This window comes from Microcaecilia unicolor, chromosome 6 (genome assembly GCF_901765095.1).
Source record: "Microcaecilia unicolor chromosome 6, aMicUni1.1, whole genome shotgun sequence".
Lineage (NCBI taxonomy): Eukaryota > Metazoa > Chordata > Amphibia > Gymnophiona > Siphonopidae > Microcaecilia > Microcaecilia unicolor.
The window spans coordinates 74,844,982-74,863,670 of NC_044036.1; the positions used below are offsets into that span (position 1 = coordinate 74,844,982).

Genomic DNA, 18,689 nt, shown 5'->3' on the forward strand with positions numbered 1-18,689 from the left:
ATGCAGGACTTTTCATGCCCTTTTCTTGCTGGCTTTGCCACCATGGTAGAAGGAAGAAGGATAGAGCCTCAAAACGTAGCACTGCTGGTTCCCACACGGATTGGTTGTGGTAATTGTTGGAGAGATACACAGGTTATCAAATTATGGAGGTCTGAGTAGTGGGAGAGCCGAGAATTGGTGTCTTCTCCCTTCTGTAATGTCGTATGACCCCCTGGATTCAAGTATTTAATAAATACCATGCATAAATTGTGACTCTGCCTCCAAATATAACTATTCCAGAAGTTCATGCAAGTTTTTGTCATTGTGTAATTGTAGAAATAGAACAAATTTTACAAGTGGCATTTTATACGTATGTATATTGCTATATATGTATTTATTTATTTACGTGATACATTTGTAGCCCACATTTTCCCACCTTTTTGCAGGCTCAATGTGGCTTACATTGTACTGTAGAGGCATTCGCCATCTCCGGCATACAAACAGATACAAGGAGTTAATGTGGTCGGATAAGGTTCATGTGTTATAGACACATTAGGGAATTACAAGAGGAAGAGTTATATATAGTCTGTTACAAGCTTTGGTTTTGTTGAGTTGTGGAGTATATGACAATACTACTATAAAGTTTAACCCCTTGATTACTGTTTGCAAATCTGTATTTGAAGTGTCAGTGCTCCACTGAACTAGTAAAATGAAGGAATGATACTAGCTTCTTGTCACCTCTTCTTTTGCTGGTTTGGTTACTCTTAAGACATTTGCACTATGCTGGGTTTGAAGGCCTAGTTAGTCTGAGGAAATATGGACTAGTAAAATGATATGGAACAGCACCTGTGGTGGTGATCAAGGCCTTTAGTGGGATACTTTTAGTGATTAAGATACTTGGAGTTGTTCATTATTAATTATTCTTCACTCAACATATAATTAAACTCTGGAATTTGTTGCCAGAGAATGTAGTAAAAGCAGTTAGTGGGGTTTAAAAAACGTTTGGATTACTTCCTAAAAAAAGGGTCCATAAGCCATTATTAAAATGGACTTCGGGAAAATCCAGTGCTTATTTCTAGGATAAGCAGCATAAAATGTATTGTTTTGGGATCTTACCAGGTACTTGATTAGCCACTGTTGGAAACAGGATGCTGGGCTTGGTAGACCTTTGGTCTTTTCTCAGTATGGCAATACTTATGGAAATTTTGCAAATGTAGAGCTTTCAAAAGTATCCCCGTTTGCTATACAGCAGGGGTATCCAAGATTTTTCAGCAGTGAGCAGCATGATCAGGAATTCATATATGTGTGGCCATATGAATTATTCAGCCTGTTATAGCATGTGTCATACTCCTTAGAATCTGTGAATCTTTTCTGAAATTGCGAATCCCTATCCACCAAATAGCTCAGCAATGCTCCAAAATCATGTATGCTACCTAAGTAGACCACAAATTGCATGCCTCTGCTGTAAAGGCACACTGTGTCCCCTTAACTCTTAAAAAAATATATATAAAGAAAGAAAGGCCAGTTAAGCATCTGTAAAGTTAACTTTGAATCTTTAGCAGAAAGAAATTTTGGAGTGGGGGGGGGGAGAGGGTCATTGTGACTTTGTGTAACATGCTTGTAAAATACCAGTACTGTGTTCTGTTTTGCATTAGACAGGTTATTTGACACTTATAGCATTTATGCTGATAGCTCGAACATACTGTGATGTGTGGATGATTCAGAATGGGACCATGATTGAAAGGTAGGTTTTAAAACCTTATTTATATGATTTGATCTCTCTCTTTTTTTTTTTTTTTTTTTTTTTAATGTTTTACCTCACTTTGGTTAATTTTAATGTAAAGATAGCAGGTTGCTCTGAGCTAGCAGTTGTAACAAGATGAAACTGAATTACATAGCTTGTATAAAGATACTATACTTTTACTCAGTGAGGATCTAAAAGTCAATATACTACTGTGAACAAAAGTTCTTTAAAATGTACTTTAGCTTTTGCAGATTTTAAAACTTATAAATGCTTTATAGATTCGTAAGTGTTTTGTGAACCAATGGCTTTGTTGCTCCATTAACCCTAGTTGAAAATATAGGGGTCAATATTCAAAAGAGTTTAACCAGGCAGGGGAGGCTTCTGCCTGGTTAACCCTGCTGAGCTGGCTGTCTACCGATATTGAGTGGTATGTAACTGGATAGTGCTACTTAATATCTGTGATAACTGGCCATTCCCTAACTGGTTAGGATAGGGGTGGTCTGGCCTCAAAACTTGGGCGAAACCAGCATTTAACTGTCCTAACTTTACGCGCCAAATTAATTGAGCATTGGTTTGAATATCGGCCGGTGCCTGGTTAACTTCCAGATCAACATATTGTGATAAACACAGGACTGGCCTACCCTGAGGAGGCCGCTGTCCTAGGGAAAAGACTGGAAAATGCCCTGATCGGGTCACTAGAGGGAGCCAAAAAGGTGTACGCCAGTGGAATGACCTGAAGGGACAGCTAGGGGGTGCTCCTAGTATAAGACTTGCCCTGCCCTGAAGAGGCCACCAGGGGGAGCTCTCAGACTAGAAGGTTCTGGACTCTTCCAGAGCTAGGAGGAGGAGCCTGGAAAGGGAGTGGTGACCTATTCTTAGTCCTATAAAGAGCACTTCCAGGAGGAGCTGAGAGGGAGGAAAACCGGGACCTGAACGGAGGAGCTCAGGAGAGCTGGGAGAGACCTGCTGGAGGAGACCCCAGGAAACATGAGAGAGAAGGATCCCTCTAAAACCAAGAAGGTACTTACTTTGGGATTGATGTTGTAGTAATGGAGTGAATAACTGTGGTAGAAACCAATGTGAAAGGAACATTGGGCCAGATGGCACTGAGTACTATTTGAACTGGACTAACAGCCATGGGGTGGAGGACAGGACTGTAAAATTAGAGTGCGAATTAAAAGTCCTGTCCAGGGGAGGTGGCTGTATTAAATTTAGACGCAGGTCTCCCAAATAAGTGGGCTCTGTTGAGGAGAAACAGGATGAACTGTTTGTGGAAAGAAGTTTTCCCCCTACAAGAGTGGATCATGGATTCTAATGGAGTAGATTTGTATCTGGTGTAACTACTACTACTACTACTTAACATTTCTAGAGCACTACTAGGGTTACGCAGCGCTGTACAAATTAACAAAGAAGGACGGTCCCTGCTCAAGGAGCTTACAATCTAAAGGACGAAATGTCAAGTTGGGGCAGTCTGGATTTCCTGAGTAGAGTTGTAGTGGTTAGGTGCCGAAGGCGACATTGAAGAGGTGGGCTTTGAGCAATTATTTGAAGATGGGCAGGGAGGGGGCCTGGCGTATGGGCTCAGGGAGTTTTTTTTCCAAGCATGGGGTGAGACGAGGCAGAAAGGGCGGAGCCTGGAGTTGGCAGTGGTACTGAAGGGTACTGAAAGGAGGGATTTGTCTTGAGAGCGGAGGTTACGGGTAGGAACGTAAGGGGAGATGAGGGTAGTGAGGTAAGGAGGGGCTGCAGATCGAGTGCATTTGTAGGTTAGTAGGAGAAGCTTGAACTGTATGCGGTATCTGATCGGAAGCCGGTGAAGTGACTTGAGGAGAGGGGTGATATGAGTATATCGGTCAAGGCGGAAGATAAGACGTGCAGCAGAGTTCTGAACGGACTGAAGGGGGGATAGATGGCTAAGTGGGAGGCCAGTGAGGAGTAGGTTGCAGTAGTCAAGGCGAGAGGTAATGAGTGAGTGGATGAGAGTTCGGGTGGTGTGCTCAGAGAGGAAGGGGCGAATTTTGCTAATGTTATAGAGGAAGAAGCGACAGGTCTTGGCTATCTGCTGGATATGCGCAGAGAAGGAGAGGGAGGAGTCGAAGATGACACCAAGGTTGCGGGCAGATGAGACGGGGATGATGAGGGTGTTATCAACTGAGAGAGTGAAGGGAGAGGAGAAGTAGGCTTGGGTGGGAAGACAATAAGTTCGGTCTTGGCCATGTTCAGTTTCAGGTGGCGGTTGGACATCCAGGCAGCAATGTTGGATAAGCAGGCCGATATTTTGGCCTGGGTTTCCGCAGTGATGTCTGGTGTGGAGAGATAAAGCTGGGTGTCATCAGCATAAAGATGATAGTGGAAACCATGAGATGAGATCAGGGAGCCCAGGGAAGAGGTGTAGATTGAAAAAAGAAGGGGTCCAAGGACAGATCCCTGAGGAACTCCAACAGAGAGCGGGATAGGGGTGGAGGACGAACCATGAGAGTGTACTCTGAAGGTACGATGGGAGAGATAAGAGGAGAACCAGGAGAGGACAGAGCCATGGAACCCAAAAGAGGACAGTGTGTCAAGAAGTAAGTTGTGATTGACAGTGTCAAAAGTGGCGGATAGGTCGAGGAGGATGAGGATGGAGTAGTGACCTTTGGATTTGGTGAGGAACAGGTCATTACAGACTTTAGATAGTGCCGTTTCTGTCGAGTGTAGGGGGCGAAAGCCGGATTGAAGCAGATCGAGGATGGCATGAAAGGAGAGAAAATCAAGGCAGCGGCTGTGAACGGCGCATTCAAGTATCTTGGAGAGGAAGGGTAGGAGGGAAATGGGGCGGTAGTTGGAGGGACAGGTAGGGTCAAGTGATGGTTTTTTGAGGAGTGGTGTGACTACAGCATGCTTGAAGGTGTCTGGGACAATTGCAGTGGAGAGAGGTTGAGGATAGGACAGATGGAGGGGGGGGGGTGATAGTAGGAGAGATGGTGTTAAGTAAGTTGGTGGGGATGGGATCTGAGGAACAGGTGGTGCATTTCTAGGAGGAGAGGAGATGGGCAGTTTCCTCTTCAGTGATATCAGGAAAAGAGGAGAAGGAGGCCTGGGTTGGTTGGTTGAGAGAGTGGGTTATAGGATGAAGAGGAGGAGAAGGTTTGGTGGTGAATTCAAGGTTGATCTTCTGGACCTTGTCACGGAAGTAGTCGGCCAGAGATTGGGGAGAGAGTGGGGGTGGGGTGGGGGGGGTGGGAGCGGAGGATACTTTGAGGAGGGAGTTGAGGGTGGTGAAGACACGACGAGTGTTAGAGCTGAGGGAATTAGTCAATTGGGTGTAATAGTCCTGTTTGGCGAGGAATAGGGAGGACTGGAAGGAGGATTTCATGAATTTGTAGTGAATGAAATCAGTATGGGTGTGAGATTTCCTCCAGAGGCGTTCAGCCGAACGGGCGCAGGAGCAAAGGTATCGGGTGCAAGGGGTCAGCCAGGGCAGGGGATTGGTATGCCTTGTGGGACGGGAGATGGACGGTGCAAGGGTGTCTAGAGCAGAGGAGAGAGTGGCATTGTAAGTGGAGACAGCCTTGTCGACAGACTCGGAGGACATGATGGAAGGGAGGAGATCAGAGATACTAGAGGATAAGGTGGGGGGTCAACAGCCTGGAGATTCCTGGAAGTAGTGGTTAGAGTTGGGCGAGACTGAGGGGGGGAGGGTGATGAAGTGTGAATGTGATCAGGTGATGGTCAGAGAGAGGAAGAGCTGATGCGCGGAAATTGGAGGGTGAGCAGGTAGAAGAGAGGACGAGATCAAGACAGTGGCCAGATTGGTGAGTAGGGGTGGTGGAGCTCAGTTGGAGGTTGAAGGAGGAGGTTAGAGTGAGGAACTGAGAAGCGTATGAGTCGGTTGGGTTATCAGTGTGTATGTTGAAGTCACCAAGAATGACGGATGAGGATGAGGGCTCAAGAAAAACGGAGAGCCAGACATCGAAGTCGGGAAATGACTGCAACTCTGAGTGGCAGCGGGTAGAATAGACGGATGGAGTGAACTTCAAAGGATGAGCAGCAGTGAGACTGAGGTAGGAGGAGAGGTTGAAAACTGCAAGAGGGCGAAAGTAGTAGCCCGCCGCTGCCACTGCGGCCAACTGGGCGGGGCGAATGGGAGAAAAGATAACCTCCGTGGCATAGGGCTGCGATTGAGGCAGAGTCGTCAGGGGTGAGCCAGGTTTCAGTTAGGGCGAGCAGTTGAAGGGAATGGGAGATGAAGAGATCGTGGGTGAAGGAAAGTTTGTTGCAGACCGAGTGGGCATTCCACAGGGCACACGAGAAGGGGAGGGAGGAGGGGAATAGAGATGAGATTGGAGATATTGCGGAAACGTTTGCATATTTGTTAAAGCCAAGAAACAAGTGTTGTGTTCCCCAGAAAGGTGACAGGGGGCACCTCAGGGGTACCAGAAATGTGACCCGTTTCCCAATGATATTTCAGAGAAGGATAACTGAGGAACAGTCACCCTGAGTTTAAAGTGGAGCCCAAACGTTGAGCCTGAGATTACAAGATGCTATAGAGGAGAGCTGTTAATGAGCTTTTTTTTTTTTTTTTTTAGAGGCAAAGCTCTAGTGAGCCCTGGCTGTGGGCTTGTGATGCTGGACAAGCCACCAGGGGGCATTCTGCTCATAAGAGTACCCCTGGGAGATTACAGTGTATATCTGGATATTCAATGCTGGGAGCTGTGCATGCATCAGCATTGAATATCTAGTTAGTTCAGGAAGTGGTTTATAAGCCATAGGTGGGCTATTACCCCCATAGTATGCTATCCATGTGATATATCAGAGATAGCTGAATAAGTGTGCCACTGCCATTGTGACTTCAGTTTTTATGGCAGACACAGTTAACTGTGATTTGTGCTAGGACACTTATAGCAGATTTTAATTTTGTGTATATAACTGCTGTCTGATAACCATCCCTTTAATCTCTGAGAAGTTACATCTTTCTTTTCTTATATGTGTCAACTTGATGCACTCTAACATTTATGGTCATCTTTATTATTCTCTCCTCTTTGTTCCAAGTTCACTAAGAAACTTTGGGCCCTGTTTAAGCTGCACTAAAAATTAGTGCATGCTAATGCTAGACACACCCATATATTCCTATGGGTGTCTTTAGCGTTAGCTCGTGCCTACAGCGTGGCTTAGTTAACAGGGCCCTTTGAATTGCATAAACTAATATTTGTAAACCACTTGTAAAAAGACTTCCAAGCTCTTGCTCTGTATTTACAGTTCCAAACGTCTTATAAAATGTCCACCCTTGCACGTGCCAAGATAATCCTCACATCTATAGCACCCACATGATATGTTATGTCTGAAGAGGTACATAGTTCCATTATACCTCTCTGCTGTTATTGGAGAGACAAGAAAAGATTTCCATTGACTTCAGCCTCCCCCATTTGGAAGAACGATAAATGAGTTCTTTTCCCCAAAACTTTGTAGTCTAAATGTTTTTGAGAGACAGAACCAGGATATTTACTGCCATAAAGATGTAGATGTTTTGAGGGTAACTCAAAGAAAATGAGGGATTAGAACTAGATCATTTGATTAGGGATGGTATAGTAAGATGTTGCACCTTAAACTTCCTTCTTAGTGAAAATGAATTTGTGTTCTTTCCCTATGAGGGACTCTTTGGAGTAATCTCTTACTGCACTGTCTAAAATTCCTTTGTTTTCCTTTAAAAAAAATGTAAATGATTATCTCTTAAAGGGAAACTGCAATGTACTGTTGTAAGAATGTTTTGTCAAAATCTGCAGTCTTTTACCATCGGAGATTTTTACAAATGATATCTGTTTTTAAAGATCAGACCTGAGTTTTATATTCATTTAACAATTGACAGGTTCCTCATATGTAATACAGAATCATAACATCAACTCCAATCCTTTGTAGAATTGAGACATTTGTTCAAAAACACTGTTCCCCATCAGACATATAGGCCCAGATCCCAAATCTGTTTGTAGGCATCTCTTGTTTAGGATGGCAAAAGTCAGGAGCCTGTTTGCTGTCTCCGTGCAGCAACTGAAGGCTTAGGTTTTCTAAAACTCGGCAATAGTGAGGACGTGAAGTAGCTGAGAACCCACGGTTCACATATCCCCAGCACAAAAAGCTGGGGTATGTGAAGTTACTACAGTGAAACCTTGATTTTTGTTGATAATTCGTCCGAAAACTATCGACGAAAACCGAGGCAACAAGCAATTTTTCTTTTAAATGAATAAAAAAGACTAGTGTATAGAATAAATGAACATTTAACATGGCATTTACCTTTCTGAAGACTCTTCTTGCTGTATGGAAGATGGAGAGAGAGGAGCAAAGATTATTGTTTGGAAGGGGGATCCCCCTCCATAAGGACACTATCTGGGGAGGGGGGTCACTTCCCTTCTTGTTCATTTGCCACTAGGACCAGCTTCTGGGGGGGGGTCACTTCCCCTCTTGTTCTTTTGCCACTAGGACCAGCTTCTGGGGGGGGGGTCACTTCCCCTCTTGTTCTTTTGCCACTAGGACCAGCTTCTGGGGGGGAGGGTCACTTCCACTCTTGTTCTTTTGCCACTAGGACCAGCTTCAGAGTCTGTGGACCCATGCTGCACAAGAAACGTGTCCAAAGAGGTTTGTTTCTGTTTCCTCTTTAAGATTTGCTGGGGCAACACATTATCATTGAACAAGTTGCAGACACGGCTTGCAACAGCTTTGTCTGGGTGATTTTTCTCCACAAACACCTGTACTTTACTCCACATTGAGAGGATGTCCTTAATCTCTGAGGAAGGCACATTCTCTACTGTTTCTTCCTCATTATCCGAAGCAACTTCTTCATCTGCCGTCTGTTGCACTTCTAGTTGAAGGTCTTGCAGCTCTTCAGTGGTGAGTTCTTCTCTGTGGTCATCCACCAACTCTTCCACATCCTCACCACTCACTTTCAAACCCATGGAATTACCTAAATGAACAGTTGACTGCACAACATGTGTAGGGTCATCAGGTGAAGGATCTAACTCTTCTAAATCTCTCTCATGCACACATCCTGGCCATAATTTCTTCCATCCACAGTTTATCGTCCTGGAAGAACGCCTCAGAAGAACGACACGTGAGGACACAAGATTAGCTGCGTGGTCACGCCGACGAAAACCGAGACAAAATTTTCGTGAAAAAAATTGACGATAACCGAAACCGATGAAATCCGAAGTCAACGAAAACCAAGGTTTCACTGTACAAAATACAGCTGCTTGCTTAATCTTCAGGCAGTATAAACCTGGGGGCTCATTTTCAAAGCACTTAGCCTTCCAAAGTTCCATAGAAACCTATGGAACTTTGGAAGGCTAAGTGCTTTGAAAATATGTCATTCAACATTGGCTCCCTGTTCGTTCTTGGTTAGAGTTTAAATCTTTCTGTGTTATTTTTTAAGATATTACTTGGTGCTACACCAGATCACTTGACTCTGCTTAATTTTGCTCCTCAAGCTATATGAGGTAATCATTAATCATCTGACACTAAATTTTCTTTCTTTCAAGGGCGTTCGATATGAGAGATTTGGAATCTTCTTTTGTTTTTCAGGCCGTACAATTTGGGAATAATTTGCCTTGCTCTTTAAAATATGATTTGTCTTACATTTGCTTCCTTAAATGCTTAGAAACCCATGTGTTTAAAAAATGTGCACCATAAACAGTTAATGGTCTTGTGAGCTATATATAGTTTATAAATGTGGTGGGTTTTTTAAAAAAAAATCTTTTATGTGAGCCGCTTTGGGCCCTTGTAGGGAGTAAGCGGTTGATAAATTTCAAGTTTAGATTAGGTTAAAAGCTGTGATGAAAAGTGACCCAGGGCTGTAGAAAGTCCTTCAGCACACATTTCACTTGATGCCAGAATCATGTCACCACAGGACACTCCCGGTTCATATTTATTCTATTTATTTATTTATTAGAATTTATTAATCACCTTTATGAAGAGGTCTCTGGATGCCAGGCTGAACTTGCAGAAATACACCAAATATTAAAATGTGTGACGTAGCAACCTCACAAACATTTCCAAATAACCTTGACAAACTGAAATTTGTATGTGCCCTTCTCCAACTCCCCATCCATATCCACTCTTTCTTCCCCAGACTTAACAGCAAATTTTCATTCAATTTTGCAGTAACAATATTGGTGTGGGGGAGGCAGCTGTCCCACTTCACAACACCCTATAAAACAACTTACTAAGCTGAGTGGACAGTTGCAAATTCTCTAGTGCAATAGGAGCCCGTGTATGTATAATTTATAGTTTAGCATGGTGCTTCTAGTTAATTCCAGTGGTTGTACAGTAGTAGGAACTACTGATGTCAATACAAGCACATTGATTCATTATTTGAAACTTCAGTGATTATATCTGTAGGAACATTAAAAGGCAAATGTCCACTATTACAGTATGTCACCACTGTTCGGCATGTTCCTGATATTTAATCCAGTAAATAAAGGGCCATGGATTGCAGACTTTATGGGTCCAGGAGGATTCTGTCTTCTCTCTCTGACACAAAACAAAGTATTGCCCTAGGGCATCTCAAATGTTAATAAATGTTCACTAACTGTAAGAAGTGTATGACGAGTTAACTGAACAGTTAGATTCCACATGGCTGTTCTCTCCCACCTAAAATGTGTTCAAACACAGCTCACATTTAGGAGTGTAATTCCTTTCCATAAGAGTGCGAGTAAAAATAATAAATCCCACCCCCTAAAAGTTTTCAGTTCATAAGGCCTCCTGGTGCCCTTTAACAGTTGAACAATCCACCATCAAAACGAAAAAAAAGGCTTGCCACAGCCTTTATGTTCAGGTAGATGAGCTAGGCTGCTCAAGCCCTCTATCCATAATTTTATGTGCTAGTCATAGCTGGGCTTTATCCCACTGTCCTTAATAATTATCTCCACTTTCTAATGGTATCAGTATTGATCGATTCCTTCATAAGTTGAGTTTAACCCTTCTCTTCCCTCTCCTCTATGCTAGGAGAGGGCAAGGTAAGGAAGCTTAACACACTGCTTCAAACTTCACAGACAATCCTTCTTTACAAGAGAATATAATAAGATTTTCTTGGTATCTGTTTCTAGTAATTCCTTTCTCCCTGGGGCAGTTCTCTTGCAGATTGTGTTTCCCCCTCAAGTTATGTAAGTTAGAAAAGCTCTCCAAACATCCTTCCTGCTGGGCTTTAACTTCTACTGCTTGTGGTCCAGAGGTACAGTGTAACCATACCCTTGGCACTCGTCCCCTGACTAGCTACTAAGTCACTGCCCTTCTTGGATTGGGCCACAGGATCTCAGAGCCTTAGGGACAGTTGCTTACTTCCATCCCTGGTAGTGGGGACATGCTTGCTTGAGGAAACCGTCTCTACAGTGTCCTTCTCCTCTGTTGCTCCCTTATGCGGTTTTTCCAACCCATATTGCCACAAGTACTACATAAAACATACTGAAAAAAGCTGTTTGTGTTTTTGAAACAGATATTTCCAAAATTACAGCCTCCAGTGTTGATTATAGGGCTTATTTATAGCTCTAAGTCTCCTCTTAATACACTAATCTAAATTTAAGCTTCCTCTCATGAGTACTATCTGAAAAATTATATTGTGTGCAAGGATAAAATTTCATTATTGCAAGGCCAAATGATTGTTGTGCACATGAGAATCTGTGTGTGTGGAGACTTCTCACCAGCATCATATTTACAGTAGAGATGAGTTAGGTTATTTTGAAATTGAAGGCACTTGGCTGCTGACACTCCCTCCCCCCTAATTGTTTCAGTCCCTTAATTTATTAGATCATTGAAACTGTTTTTTAAGAGGTTGGATTTAGTGGCAATAATCCAGGCCTTAGTTATTTCAAAGGTAGAGTACTGCAGTGCCCTATATGTCAGCCTTCTACAGGGGCTGGTGGAGAGACAGAGGGTTCAGAATGCAACAGCTCGCCTTATAACAGACTTTGATATTTAAAATTAAATCTCCCTGGTCCTTAAGAGCATGCACTAGCTCCTGATGTTTCATAAAGCTACATTCCATTAAGTAGCTTCAAACTATTCTAAAACCTGTGGGATAGTTGTGTCCATCAACCAGCAGGTGGAGATAGAGAACTGAAATCTAAGCTGAGATTTATCTCTTTTGGCATCCAGTCTGGCTCCTGTGTATTTTCTATCTCCAGTAGGTGGATTGACACACTTCAGGCTCTGGTTCTGAGTGATTTGCTCCTGGTCCACTTGGTCAGTTGGTCCTAAATTGAGCTTTGCGGGTGGCTTGAGTCTGTGGAGTCATATCTGGAGGTCTTCAGATCCCTGTCTCTGGTGCCCTATGAATTTACTTCTTTTTTCCCTTCTCCTCTCCCATGTTTCCTGTGGAGCTCTCCTTTTCCAGCAGAACAACCTTTTAAAAAAAAAAAAAAAAAGGAGGAAAGAGATTTTCTGGAGAGCAGTGGACAGAGTATCGGTCCTGGGCCTTCTCATCTGTGGTAAGGATTGTGGAGGCTGTGAGCTTGGGGGAGCATCTGGCAGTGGTAAGTCTGACTAAAGTTTGACTCAAAACCGTTTGGAAGGCTGCAAGTTCTACTTGGGGAAGGATTCTGACTCACCGCTTGGAACCGCATTGTGCTGCACTTGAATCAGGGTGAATGGCGACTCCCGTGGAGGCAGTTAAGCGGTATTCCTGCTGTAGGATGTTGCATTGTGCGTGCAAGTTAGGAATCCTGTGGGATGCAGAGGAAATGGTCGGTGGCAGCACATTTTAGGATTTGATACAGTATTTAAATATGCCGAAGACTAGGGATTTCCGGCAGGGCTGGTACGCAGTTTGAAGCAGGAGTGCGTGGGAATGCTGTTTTGTTTGAGCCGACTGGCAGTGCAGAACAGCCTCTGCTTGATCACACGCATAGTACGGCCGCCATGTTACAGCCTCAGGACCCGACAGAACATTCAGCAGCTCCTATTTCATAGGACTTTATATACTACTTACAACAGGTGTATTTACTGAAGCAGGAACACTCAGAGTTGCTGCAGAGTGCTTCAGTTTCTTGCTTTGCTGCCCCTCCAACTCCTAAGAGATCTCATTTACACTTCCAGGAGTGGGCAGATGAGGCTGTCTCTGCTTCTCCTTCCTTATCTGATGTGACTTCGGTTTAATCAGAGGAGGCATAGTTGAAGGAGAGCCGTTAGAGGAGGGAGAGCTCCCACCAGAGGAGAGGGATGTTGCTAAAGTACTGATGTTGTTTCATAAAGAGGAGTTCAGTACTCTTATTTCTGAGGCACTGGTGGTGCTTTTCATTAAGGAGCCTTCGGTTTCGGCATCAGGAGTTCAATCGTTGTAGATCATGAGGGGGCTTACAGGTCATTCTAAGGCCTTCCCGATGCATCCAGACATTTAGGACCTAATTACATCAGAATGGGTCATGCTGGATGAAGGGCTGAGAGTGGGAAGAACCATGACTCGCCTCTGCCTGTTGGTTCCAGAGGAAAAAGATAAATTGCAGCTTCCCAGGGTGGGCTCCCTTGTTAAGGTAGTGACTAAGAAGACCACCTTGCCTGTGGAAGGAGACATTCCCTTAAAAGACCTACAGGATAGGAAGCTAGAAGGCTCGCTGAAACAAGCCTTTGACGTGGCCTCTTTGGGCCTTTGAATGACAGTGTGCAGCTCGTTCTTGGCAAGAGCACGTCTGAAATGGCATCAGCAATTGGCAACACAAGACAGGCACCATAACGCCCAGCTGGAAGTAGGGTTGGCATACTTGGCGGATGCTATTTATGACATGTTATAGGTTACGGCCCGCAGCCTGTGTTTGTGTTTGGCTGTCATGGCACATCGGCAACTCTGGTTGCAGCATTGGGAAGTGGATGCAGCATCAAAGTAATGTTTAGTTAAACTGCCCTTTCAGGGCAAGTGGCTATTTGGAGAAGATCTCAGTAACTTGGTGAAAAAACTGGGGGAAACAACCACAGTGGTTGCTGGAGGATAAGCCAAAAGCCTCTGGTCATCCGTCTTCATGGGGCTCTCAATCTTGATTTTGAGACAGCGGATGGTACCAGCCTGGTCCTCAGCAATATGGTCAGAAGTCCCGCTTTTAGGCATGCCAACCTTTGTTTCGTGTGGAAGGAAATTCTCCTCTCAGTCAGCTAGAATGCCCAATGCCCCTCCAAGCTTTGCAATGATGTGAGGTTGGTCCACTCTTCTCTTTCTCCCTTGGGAGGATGTCTTCAGGAATTTCTGAAGGGATGGGCCAAAATCATGTAAAACCAATGGGTTCCGGATAGTCTTACAGAAAGTTACAAGTTGGAATTCTCTCGCATGGTCTCTCCTCTCTTCGTGCAGTTTCCTTGTTGAAAGGGAACCAAAGCGGTTTTGGTTCAAGCCAGCATAGATTAATTGCTGGTGCTCCGGGCCATCATTGCAGTTCCTCAGGCCAAACAGGGACAAAGCAGATACTCCTACTTAATTGTTCCAAAGAAGGAAGGCACCTTTTGTCCGGTCTTGAATCTCAAAGATCTAAACTGTTGTCTCCAAGTGTCCCACTTCTGCAGGGAAACACTAAGAGCGGTCATAGCTTCGGTTCATGGGGGATAATTTCTCACCGTCGTAGATCTCAAGAAGGCATACTGGCACATAGCCATATGGCTGCTGCATCAGAGGTTTTGTATTGCTGGGCCGTTACTTCCAGTTCAGAGTCTCGCCACAGCACCAAGAACTTTTACCAAGGTTGTGGAGATGATGGCCTTCCTTCAGCACCAGGGAATCAGATTGACGACTGGCTCATTCGTGCTTCATCCTATTCAGACAGTGTGGTGGCAATGGACAAAGTTGTCCATCTTCTGCAGTTGTTAGGTTGGGTGATCAATTTCAAGAAGAAGCATACTAACTCCATCACAGATGCTGGAGTATCTGGGCATTTTCTTCGACACAGCAAGGGAGAGGATCTTCACAGAATGCAGGAGGTTGACGCTGGTTCAACAGATGCGTCATCTCAGTCAAAGCATGCGCAGGGTCTGGGACTACGTCCAGGTTCTGAGGTCAATGACTGTGGCTATGGAAGTGGTGGCATGGGCTCATATGTGACCAATAAAGGAGTCTCTTCTCAGCCACTGGACTCCGGTGTCATAGAAGTATGACCTTCGTGTTCCTTGGATGCTGGTTGCCAGAGTATGCAGCGGTGGTGGCTGTCACCAGGAATTTGACCATCAGAGCTCCTTTTCTGATAGTACAATGGGAGATGGTGACAGTGGACGCCAGCAAGTCAGGTTGAGGAGCTCATTACAAGTTCCACCTGGCACAGGGCACCTGGATGGAACAGGAGCCTTAGTGGTCGATATATCGCTTGGAGCTCAGGGCAGTGCAGAATGCCTTATGTGTCTTCGTGTTCCTTCTGATGGCATCCCTGGTCTGAGTTTTCATTGACAAAAAAGTGATGATGGTGGCTTATATGTAAGCAAGGTGGGACCTGCAGCGGAGGCAGCCTCCCTCATGAGTTGGGCAGAGAAAAATCATCTCTGCTTGTTGGCAGCCCCCAATCGCTGGGTCTTGTAATATGGAGGCGAACTTTCTCAGTAGGCACTACTTGGACCCGGGAGAATGGGAAGTATCCAGCCAGGTTTTTCAGCTGATAGTGGATCAGTTGGGGGTCTCCACTTTTGGACTTGATGGTGACAAACAGGAATGCCAACATGCTCAAGTTCTTCAGCCATTGTAAAGAACTGGGCTTGATAAGGATCGATGCCCTGCTTGGAAACACACCTATTGTATGTCTTCCCTACTTGGCCATGATAGGCTGTGTTGAAAAGGATTGCATTACATCGGAGTTGAATTATTCTCATAGTCCCAGATTGGCCGCAGTACGTGAACCTGATTTGACTGCTGAACAGAGATCCTCTCCATCTTTCGTAGGTATTCGTCCTACTGAAGCATGGTCTGGTGTTCATGAAGGATCCGTGCTCCATTGGTTTTATGGGTTGACCATTGAAAAGGCTCAGTTGAGATGAAAAGGTTATTCTGATTTGGTCATTGCTACCTTGCTTCAGGCTCGGAAATGCTCTACATCCATAGCGAATGCGATTGTGTTGAGTTCGTCTGAAGGCTGGTGTTTTGAGCACGGACTTTCTCCCTTCTTTTTCTCAGATTGCATACATCCTAGCTTTTCTCCAAGCATGGCTTCAGAATGGATTGGCGTTGAGTTCTGTAAAAGTTCAGGTCGTGGTTTTGGCATATTTCAGGGACCGACTACAGAAGATGTGTCTTGTGGCTCAGCCAGATATTCAATTTATGTGGGGAACTTCCTTTCGTACACCGTGTCCACAGTGGAACCTTAATTTAGTCCTTCAGGCTCATCAGAAGCCTCCTTTTGAGCCACTCTAGAAGGCTTCCTTGAAAGATCTAACACTGACAGCATTTTTAGTGGCTGTTTTGTTGGCATGTAGGGTTTCGGAGCTTCAGACTCTCTCTTGTCAGGATCCCTTAGAACATAAGAACATAAGAGTAGCCATACAGGGTCAGATCAATGGTCCGTCTAGCTTAGGAGTAGGAAGGGAAGGCTCCTCCAAGAAACCGGGGAAGATGTATATTGTAAATCAAACCTTTATTCCAAGTTACACAGTGAAAAACTCGACTCGACACAGCTGTGTTTTTCGGCGCTAAAATGCGCCTTCCTTAGGAGTCTACAAAATAAGTATTACTATTAAAAAATATTTCACAAAGAAATATTACACATATAAAAAAGGAGAAATAAACATCACATATGTATCTTAATATAAAGTATACAAATAAACTCTTTAAAATAATATATACTTTAGACACACAAGCAAACCTATTTTAAAAAATGTATACAAAATAAATAATAAACCATTGGACAGGTATAAAAACTATTTCATAAAATGGTGTTGTAATTTTTGTCATTTAAAATTAAAAACGTATAAACACATTTATAAACTTATTTAAAAGAGAAATATTTTGTATATTCGTCTCTGTCTATGGTATACAGCTTATAAATATTATGTACACAAATAAGGTTAACAAATATATGATCATACATATATCCATAAAAAAATGTATGAGTATTAGAAATCAATATAAACTTATAGATCTACATGCTGGTTTCATGCTCAAATAAAAATATTCTTAAAGAATTATGTATGCATACCATTGGCCTAAAAAACCATTATTATTTAAAATGCCAAATTAAGGACAAAATCAAAAATAATATATGAATAAACAAATACATTTTTTACTGACCTTATAGTGTACAGCTGATTTTGTGTATTCTATTATCTGTGATATATTGGTTTTACGTAATACCGGATATAGGTATTTTATCCTATAAATAATAGAATAATCGCTAATTAATAAACATGATTTACAATATATGTCTTCCCCGGTTTCTTGGAGGAGCCTTCCCTTCCTACTCCCTGCTGTGTGCGTTTCCTTGCATAGGATCCTATCGTACCTCCATCTTCTTGGTGGCATTTTCCTGTCCAAGAGTGGCCAAGCCATGTCACAAGTATCTGGCAGAAACCCAAATTGTGGCAACATCCCATGCTACTAATCCCAGGGCAAGCAGTTGCTTCCCCATGTTAAGCTAACCGCTGTTACTACATCCTCCGGCAAAGAGTTCCAGAGCTTAACCATTTGTTGAGTGAAAAAATATTTCCTCCTATTTGTTTTTAAAGTATTTCCATGTAACTTCCTTGAGTGCCTCCTAGTCTTTGTACTTGGTATAAAAATTGATTTACTTCTACTTGTTCTACACCACTCAGGATTTTGTAGACCTAACCTCTTCGGCCTTTCCTCATATGAGAGGAGTTTCATCCCCTTTATCATTTTGGATGTTCTTCTTTGATCCGTTTGTATCTTTTTTGAGATATGGTGACCAGAACTGAATGCAGTACTCAAGGTGCGGTCGCACCATGGAGCGATACAGAGGCGTCATTGTATTTTCAGACTTTTTTACCATTCCTTGTCTAATAATTCCTAGCATACTGTTTGCTTTCTTGGGGTTGTTCCGATTTCCATATCATTTATAAATATATTAAATAGCACAAGTCCCAGTACTGATCCCTGCACCACTCCACTATTCATCCTCCTTCATTGAGAGAAATGATCATTTAACTCTACCCTCTGTTTTCTGTCCAATAACCAATTCCTAATCCACACCAGAACATTGCCTCCTATCCCTTGACTTTTTAATTTTCTCAGGAGTCTCTCATGAGGAACTTTTGTCAAAAGCTTTATGAAAATCTAGATACATTACATCATCCGGCTCACCTTTATCCACATGTTTATTCTCGCCTTCCAAGAAATGAAGCAAATTGGTGAGGCAAGACTTCCCTTGCCTGAACCCATGCTGACTCTGTCCCATTAAGCCACGTTTGTCTATGTGTTCCGTAATTTTATTCTTTTTTTTTTTTAAATTTTTTATTTATAACCATTTAAATTTTTACAAGCGATAAAACAACTTGCTGGAAATAGAGAAAGTAATATGTAGGAATTATTTCAGTCAGGTAATTCTATTCTCTTCCTTAGACCACTAAATAGGGAGAGTGATACAAGATAGAGATCAATTAAACAGAAACCCCCCCCCGTGGTATTAACCTGATTATCCCCAGATATTACTCGTCTAATTCATTATTCCACATTGATCATCTGGTTGGCTTCTTCAAGGCCAATACGGTGTATAGTCAAATCATTTAATTGAAAAACATACTTATTGTCCAATATTAGTTAGAAATAATACATCTGATTACATTCTTTCTCTTTTAAAAACCAGATGTTATTTAACAGTGCATATACTTAAGTCTATTATTCAAATCCCACTGATTAAAGTAATTCCAGTTTTCACAGGCTTCACTCCTTTTAAAGTAATAATTTGAGGAAATATTTCTGAGGAAAACTTTAGGAGTCATGCCCGGAACTCTGGGAAAAACAATAATCTCGATATTAATCATATATAATAATATTCATTTTATTATTCAAAATTTCTGGTCTATTATCATAACC

General features: G+C 43.0%; 1 protein-coding gene across 2 annotated transcripts in view; it reads left to right on the top strand.

The window, feature by feature from the left end:
• The window catches only part of ABCD3 (ATP binding cassette subfamily D member 3), a 147,390-nt gene that overhangs the window by 48,820 nt on the left and 79,881 nt on the right, over window positions 1-18,689 (top strand). For both annotated transcript variants that reach the window (XM_030208506.1, XM_030208507.1), the window contains one exon: window positions 1,635-1,723. In XM_030208506.1, coding sequence (XP_030064366.1) covers window positions 1,635-1,723 — 89 coding nt within the window. The remainder of the gene's footprint in view (window positions 1-1,634; window positions 1,724-18,689) is intronic.